Source organism: Octodon degus, unplaced genomic scaffold (assembly GCF_000260255.1).
Source record: "Octodon degus isolate 3935 unplaced genomic scaffold, OctDeg1.0 scaffold00045, whole genome shotgun sequence".
In the NCBI taxonomy this organism is placed as follows: domain Eukaryota; kingdom Metazoa; phylum Chordata; class Mammalia; order Rodentia; family Octodontidae; genus Octodon; species Octodon degus.
In genome coordinates, this window is record NW_004524621.1 from 8553112 (window position 1) to 8561964 (window position 8853).

Genomic DNA, 8853 nt, shown 5'->3' on the forward strand with positions numbered 1-8853 from the left:
TATGGGAAACACTAGACTTCTAAAAGACCCAGCGTTTTCCCTATATTGCACTTTTTAGAGAACATAACCTTAAAAATTATACAATGTGATCCTGCTTCTAAATAGGACAGGGAACATGTGATTTATCATTTCCTTTTTTGTGTTCCTGAAATTTTTGGTATGGCCTCTTCTCCCTGATGTAACAAAGAAAAATAACAAAATACATATATCCTTTGGGCTGCTGAGCAAAAAGATTACACACTTTAAAAAGACTTAAGGCCGGGGAGATGGCTCAGTGGAATAAGTGCTTCCCTGGCAAACGCAAGGGCCTGAGTTCAATCCCTGGTTCCACCAAAAAAAAAAAAAAAAAGACTTAAGAGTTTTCTTCTGCTTTAGCCACTCTTCACAACTGAAAATAAGGAACTACTGTATATTTGATGTACCCAACTCATTCAACAGAGTTCTCATAAATATATTGTTCTGGAAAAATGATTTTTAAATCATGAGAACAATTTATACTACACTTACCAATTATTGTATTTTTTACCAATTATGAATAAAAATAAAATTTAGAGTAAAAAATACACTCTAAGTGATGTTGCAATGTGTAATTTCTTCCAACAGCATACTGTTCCTATTGTCCTTTAATTCTTTGAGATCTTACATGTACATTTATATGGTACATTTCTCTGTTTTGGGGGGTTTTGGTTTTTTTTTTTTCCGGAACAGGGGATCAAACTCACGCCCTTGCACTTGCCAGGGAAGTGCTTATTCCACTGAGCCATCTCCCTGGCTCCTTTATTGTCCTTTAATTCTTGACTAATATTCCCTAAGGACTTTTTTTTGTCATGACCATAACTTAAGGAAGGCAAAGGGGTTTTTTTTGGGATTGTTGAATTATAGCTGTTTTTTTTTTTTTAAATAGTTTTTTGAGATGTTGCCAACAGTTTCTTTTTTTCTTTTTTGTGGAACTAGGGATTGAACTCAGGCCCCTGTGCTTGCCAGGGAAGCGCTTATTCCACTGAGCCATCTCCCCAGCCCCATAGCTGGTTAATTTTTAATTCTCATTTGTGTGGCTGTATTTTTAAGTTACTTCTCCATTTTTTTCATAGGTGGTTATAATGCTTGAGAGTTTTTTAAAGTTAGGAATGGACTGTTTGCCCTAAGTTTATGGTAATCATTCTCATGGGAACTAATCAGTCTTGTAAGTATTCTTTCACATGGTAGAAAAAGTAATTAAGGCCAGTGTTGTAAAACAAACCAAAAAAAAAAAAAAAAAAAACCCAAACCTTCCAGAAGATACTAATGTAGATTTGTTTTTTCTTTTGGTACTGGGAATCAAACCCAAGGCTTCATGTTTGCCCAAGGCTTCATGTTTGCCAGGCAGGTGCTGTGCCACTAGGCTACATCCCCAGCTCCCAGAAGATACTAAACAAGGAAATTAACAGGTCAGTTTATCATCCTTTACAAACTAAGCTCACAAACAGTATAGTAACAGGCCTTAAACTAAAACAAACAGATGAACCTGGCTTTGGATCCCAGTGTAGCCACCCAATGCCAACTTTAATTTCAAGCCAGTCAGATAATCTTTCTGTCCCATCATTACCTCCAAAGTAATTTGGAGCATATTTTACCTACCGTGCAAGATTTTTGTGAGGGTGGGTAATAAAGAAGTTATACTGGCAGACTACAGATGTTCTATGGTGGGTTAAGAATCACTGGCTGAATTTATAGAGTTGGGATGTGTGTAAGTTCAGCATCTGACACAGAACACATTCCAAAGTTGATACAACTTATGGAATCTTTTTTTGAATGTCAACCTGATCACTTTACTTTATAGCTTACTTTTAACAACATTATGGGATGCTTTTCATTTTAACCTTCAAAGCTAATATTTTAAATAAGTTTGGTTTTTTTTTAAATAAAGTTTTTTGGGCAAACTTATGTGTTCCCTGTGCTTTGTGGTAACTTTTTCTTCTTCTTTTTTTTTTTTTCACGGAACCGGGGATCGAACTCAGGTCCTTCCACTTGCCAGGGAAGTGATTATTCTACTGGGCCATCTCCCTGGCCCTAACTTTTTCAATGACCACAAAATTTCAATTTTTAGGTAAAAGGATGTACTTTTAAAAATTTATTCTATAGCTAATATTGTTCCATGGCAGATGTACCTGTATGTATGTGTGTGGATGACTATTCAGCAGCCCCTATAAAGCAGCAGCATTTTACTTCATGTATTTGGGTTGTTTAAACAAATCTATTAAACCTAAAACACTTTCCTTCTTAAGACTGGAAAACTCAACATGTAATCTTGTGCCTTCCCTTTTAAATGTGCTGGCCAGTTTAAGAGTACTCACAATAATACAACTTAAAAGACAAAGTGTTTACATGTCACTGATTTTAAGAGCCAGCATAATACAGGAGAATTACCCTGAGCACAGATTAGTAGACTTGAATTCAAGTCCTGGCTCTGCCACTAACTTTGCAGGCTGACCTTAAGCAAGTCATTTCTCTATTTTGTCAAATAATGTAAATGATACATTCGAAGTTGTTTTCTACCTCTAAAATTGCCTTCATTTATCATTATTTAGCTAAGCAAAACACCTGTGGGAATTGTATTAAGCACCAGATTGATATAGATGTATTTACTGAAGTCTGAGGTTTTATTTTTCAAACTGTGATCTGAGACCACTTGAATGAAATTATGTGGGATTCTTGCTAAAAACAGATTCTTGTCCTCTCTCTGCCTAAATCAGAATCTCCTAAGGCAAGACCCAGGTTTTTGCATTTCTCACAAGATCTTCACAGATTATAATGTACTCTTAAATTTCAGAACTATTGGCCTAAGGAGTATGTGACCTAAAAGGGCAAGGCTAGCACATAGCTTAAATTATTCCAGGCTCCAGAAAATCGCATCTAACTAAACACAATGTCCTTTTATGTTTTGTAACAAAGTACAACAAATATTTTCATATCAGCATTTAGCCTTGACATTGAAGTCACAGACTACCAGAGTTACGATAACAGTTTGAAGACAACTGCAGCTTCCCACTCAGTAACGGTAAGAACTGAGCTTGTGGCCGCTGGCTCAAGGAAGAAAGATTGAACACAATGCTGTATATCTTTACTCTTGATTTTCTTTCTACCTCAATACTGATAACATTTCATCCTGTGGCATTCAAAGTATCTGGCAGAGAAAACACTGAAATCTAAGTCACACTGTTCTCATCATTTTGTGGCCACATTTTGTACTAATCTGATAAATAAATCTTCTTCTGTACATCAGAAATGATGAAAGTCCACATCTTCTCCTTTCCTTTCTAATGCTGTTGACAGGAATAAAATACCAAGTAAGAGCATGTTAGACATTTTTAGACTGATACACATAAATTATAAGAAATGGCAATAATTTTTCTAGATTTTCACAAAATCTCTCCCACATGAAAAAAATTTTGACTTTACCAAGAAATGGGAAGATATTAAGTTGTATGACTAACAGAAGAGTAATACAATTATCTGAGAGATATGTATCTTTAAAAGGCCAAACATACTAATAAATGAAGATGAATTTCTTTTTCAACAACTGGTGTGTCAACATACAGCTTCTGGATTTTATTCAATGCTAGCATCAAGGGTTTCTTTTACCCCAACCCAAACTCCTGCCAAATGTCCACAAATTCATACTAAAACCAAAAAAGAGAAAGGAGAGAAGGGAGTAAAGGACAGAAAAAAGGAGAGAACAAGGAAACTTAACAAGAGCTACCATGCAAAGTAACGGGAGTTCAGTGGCACAGAGCAGCAGGAGCAGAGGAATGCTGAAAATGATGGGGCTGCGTGGAGTCTCATCTCAAGATGCCTGCATGACACTGGTGAACCAAGTACTCAGGTCACTGGGACATTCATGGACCCATACAAACTAGGATCTTGACTCAATTTTATCAGATCTTCTAAGAAAATACTTCACCTAAATTGAAGTAATTTATCAAGTTCAATGCCATGAAAGTTCCTCATTTGATGTAAGTTGTGCCTAAAACTTTGGCTGATACAAAGAGACTCGTCCACTAAGGCACCCTGAGGCAATCTGACAATGCGTTGGAGAGAATTTTGTTGTCAGTACCACATCATTATGAGAATATAGAGAGCGGATCACTCGGAGGGGACTGGCTTCTTTGGGTAAACAGTCCACAAGTTCACTGCATTGTTTGTCAAATCCCAACAGTCGAATTCCATAGCCATGCGGGGAAGAAATCATTCGCCCATCAGGACTGAAGCAAAGTTCTTTGATGTAACCCCTGCCTACATTGGCTTCTTCAATGTAATGAGTCAGTCGCAGGGAACAGCGAGGTGAGACAAGTCGCACAGGAGCTCCTTCTTGAAATTCATAGACACAAGTCCACTGGGGAAGAGAAAGGAGACAAACTAAGGTTACAGGGCCTCAAATAGTGCTACAGATATCTTATTTTTGAAAGATTCAACAGACTGCCAACACCACATAATTGTTGCAAGCAACCAATCAGATGAATACTATCCCAATTGTGACTAACAAACTTCGTAAAACTCCATTGTTGGGCATGGGGGCACATGCCTGTAATTCCAGCACGTAGGAGGCTGAGGCAGGGGGATTACCATGAGTTTAAGGTCAGCTTAGGCTACAAAGTTAGTTCAAGAGCAGTCTGAACACAGTGAGTGCCTGTGTCAAAAAACCTACAGAAAAGAAATACAAGAACTTGTATGCTCCACACTCTCGTCTTTATAAACAGAGGTTATCCTGTGCTATGAGGCTTTAAGGTTTTTGATCACTAAGGCTGTCTGTGACTTCTATAGTAATATGCTTTCTTTTTTTTAATGGTAATTACAATCTTTTTTTTTTTTTTTTTTTTTTTTTTTTGCGGAACCAGGGATTGAACTCAAGCCCTTGTACTTGCCAGGCAAGTGTTTATTTTACTGAGCTATCTCCCCGGCCCCTACAATCTTGATATTTTAAAAATTGCTAGGTACACTCAAGCCCTAAAGACATTTCAAAGGGTCCTTTTACTCCCTTCAGTTGTCCCCAGAGCCAGGAAGATTCTTGGAAAATTCTTCCTTTCTAGAGTGACAACAATTGTAAAGTTATTTAACCTTTACCCTTTGTCATCTGTTTAGTCTCTTTACTTCCCAGTTTCCTTTGGTTTTTTGTATCAGGAGTTGAACTCTGGACCTTCTGCTTGCCAGGCAGTTGCTTGTGCCACTGAGCTATTTCCCAGGCTCCTCCTTTGGTTTTCAAAAAGAGAAAATTACAGTAACTGGCTTAGCAAAACCTTTCATTTAGCCAGTCTAGATGAAATATTGCACTACTATGAACTTCCTATACAAGTTTTGAATAGGAACTTCCTTCCTTTCTCCTTCCTTTCCTCTTCCTTTCATTTCTTGCTTTTTCTCACTTTATTTTTTAAGAATGAAACAAAGAAGAGCCAATGAGATAGCTCAGCAGACTAAAAGTGTCTGCTTAGGTAAGTGTAGAGACTGTGGTTCAATCTCTGGCACCACATGCCACACCAGCCCCACTCCCAGGGTGGGCTGCACCAGCTAGTGCAGGGCATACTGGCACATGCCTATAATCTCAGAACTGGGGAGGCTGAACGCAGGAGGATCACCACAAGTCTGAGCTGCATAGTGAGACCCTGCAACAACCAAATATACTAAACAACAACAACAACAAAAAGAATGAAACATAGCAACAATTAAGAGGCAAGGCACAATCTGAGCTGATGATGGTCTTTAGAGTAATTCTCAGTTCACCCAGGTAGGAGAGGAGAAAACTTTGCAAGGGATAAACATACCCTAAAATAACAGAGAACAGAAATAGCAAGAGTTGACAGTGGACTAAAGCACCTGCTTAGGCAGAGCACAGCAGCAGGGGTTCGATTTCCAGTGTGCCATGTCAGCCCTGCCCCTAAGGTGAGCTGAGACTAGGTACGGTGGCGCACACTAAAAATCCCAGCACCTGGAGGCTGAAAACAGGAGAATCACTACGAGTCTGATCTATGTGTTAAAACCCTATAGACCCTGTACCAAACACATTTAAAAAAAAAAATACCAGGAGTTAAGAAGCAGGGTCTGTGACAATGTGCCCTTGAGGATAGGGACTGCATGTAATCATCAGCCTATAGTCTGTATACATGGCAATAGCAGTTTTTCCAAAAAGCCCTGGTGAAGGGAGTGCTGCCGTCTGTACCTCCTGATCATCAGTGTTGCTTGAGCACCGAAGAAGCGTGGCCCAGCCTTTGGGGTGCAGTTGTAAGGATGTAATACAGTTTCCACGATCTCGTTCACCAGGAACTTCAGGGGTTAAGACTTCAAGACTATTTCGTGGCGAAACTCCTGAAATACAAGAAAATGAAGTTTTCAACAATATAAATCCCATGCTTGGCAGTTTTTTATTTTTTAAGAATCACAGTTATGCTGGAAATGGTGACACAAGCCTGTAATCCCAGCACTACAGAGGCTGAGACAGGAGGGCTGGCAAGAGTTTGAGATCATTCTAAGCTGTATAGTCAGTTCAAAGCCAGCCTGAATTACAGGTAAGACCCCATATCTCAAAAAACCAAAAAGAAGAAAAGAAAGAAAAAAAAAAAAACCCCACAGTTATATGATACTGACAGAGTCTAAAAACAATAACAATTCTCATCTTAGATGATGTATTTGTTCCCGAGGCCAAAGAATAAAATAAAGGAAGCCAGGGTAAATAAAAGAATCTGATTCATAATCCTGAAGAACAATACAGATACTCCTCTACTTACGGTGGGGTTAAAAAACCATTAAAAATTGAAAATGCTTTTAATACACCTAACCTACCAAACAGCACAGCAGTCACATAGTATACTACAGAACACTGGCTGCTTATTCTTATGATTGCATGGCTCAGCATCATGACACTATCATCCTGCATACTGCCAGCTTAGGAAAAGATCAAAATTCAAAGCACAGTTTCTACTGAATGTGTATCATGTTGTACCACCATAAAGTTGAAAAATTGTAAATTGAACCACTGTAAGTTAGGGACTGTCTGTACTATATATAACAAATAAAGATATAATTCTGGAGGTGAGAGATGACACTGTACATAAAAGCAGGTCAAAATGAAAGATGGAGGACATGTCAATCATGTAACCTCTGACTGTACAGCATCCTAGCATTTTTTTCTGTTTGGTGCCCTAATGAAGATGACATCAACAGTAAGTCACTGTTACTTAGAAGAGTGACATATTCCTTAGGTATTTAGAGAATATTTCTAAGATATCGTAAGGAAGCAGCTTAGGTATTTAGTATTTTCAAGCAGATGAATGATCATATTTTAAAGATCTTTAGGTTACATCACTGACAGAAGCCTGCAAAGCTCTAAATTTAATTGCTACAACTATACTATATGTAAATGTTTATATATATGTAATTGAATTTTAAAAATTTTAAAGAAAAAAACAAACTCCTATTTTATGAGTTAATTTTGTAAACTTCTCACAAAAGCAGAAAATAAGTATTTTAAATGAGTAAGCAGTTTACTATTTGTACCCTTTGCAGGTTCTTTGGGAGCTGACAAAAAGAACCATGTAGGAGACACAGTAGAAAGGGAGTAGGGAAGACTGAAGGATCAATTTCACTTGAACCAGAGCTACTTAGATTTTATTTGTGCTACATCACTGAGAATTCTCAGTGAGACCCATTACATCCTGTAGACACTGTCCTAAATTCACACACATGCACACACGTGCACACACACACACAAACACACACACACAAAAAAATCCCTAGGCTATTAATAAATTAGTTTTCTGAAATGTACTATATAAGGTATATGTCCTTTCTAAATATTTTATACCAAAGATGCTTATGAGAAATAGAAATAAACCATATAAGTATAGGAACATCTTTAGTTTCTTATAATTTCACAGTAGAGCAGAGCAGTAAAATTTAATAATGATAATTTAATGATAATCTTTAAAATATGATCATGCATTTGCTTGAAAATACTAAATACTTAAGCTGCTTCCTTATGATATCTTAGAAATATTCTCTGAATACCTAAGGAATATGTCACTCCTCTAAGTAACAGTGATTTACTGTTGCTGTCATCTTTTTTTTTTTTTTTTTTTTTTTTTGCGGAACTCGGGATTGAACTCATGCCCTTACACTTGCCAGGGAAGTGCTTATTCCACTGAGCCATCTCCCCAACCCCTGATGTCATCTTCATTGGGGTGCCAAATAGAAAGAAATGATTTCATCCTCAAAATAAGTTATAATGCGTTATAATGCTGCTCTAAATATTGAAGTAGAGATGTCTCTATTTCTTAAAAGGTGGTTCAAAATAACACAAAAAAAAGATACTTGGCCAAACCTAATCAATCCAAAAGGAGGAATGTCATAAATGTAGTAAGACTTTAGATTTGGATTAATATGGAGAGACAATAGTGCATTTGTACAGATAGCAAATATTTCAATTAGGAGATAGAAGGGATAGCAGAGCAGCCAGTTCTGCCAGAATGACCAGGAAAAACTGGAACACATGAACGGGGTCAAATTAGACCTCACCTTATCTCCCAGCTCCTTTGAAGCTGTCAGGCAATGCACAGAAAGCAAATAATGGAGCAAAAGACCTCCGGAGCAAGATATCAGATGACTTTCAGAATCACCTGATAAATTAGTTCGTGTTTAATAGTAGTTTCACTTACATCTCATTTAATTTTTACATTCTCATTGAATATATTCTCATTGAATTTTCAGATTCAATCGATTAGAATCTGTATTTCCTATTTCTTCTCCATTTCAGACCAAATTAAGTTTGGGCCAGGTAATAAAACCAAATCTCTCTCTCCTCTCTCTCCTCTCCCCTCTCCCCCTCCC

General features: G+C 37.5%; 1 protein-coding gene across 1 annotated transcript in view; it reads right to left on the reverse strand.

Moving 5' to 3' along the window:
* Positions 1–3327: 3327 nt before the first annotated feature.
* Dcaf10 (DDB1 and CUL4 associated factor 10) overlaps positions 3328–8853 on the reverse strand; it is a 70706-nt gene continuing 65180 nt past the window's right edge. Inside the window, exons 6-7 of the mRNA XM_004631828.3 lie at positions 6191–6336; positions 3328–4372 (exon numbers count right to left, since the gene is read on the reverse strand). Of these exons, the coding sequence (XP_004631885.1) occupies positions 4004–4372; positions 6191–6336 (515 nt within the window). The 3' untranslated portion in view covers positions 3328–4003. The remainder of the gene's footprint in view (positions 4373–6190; positions 6337–8853) is intronic.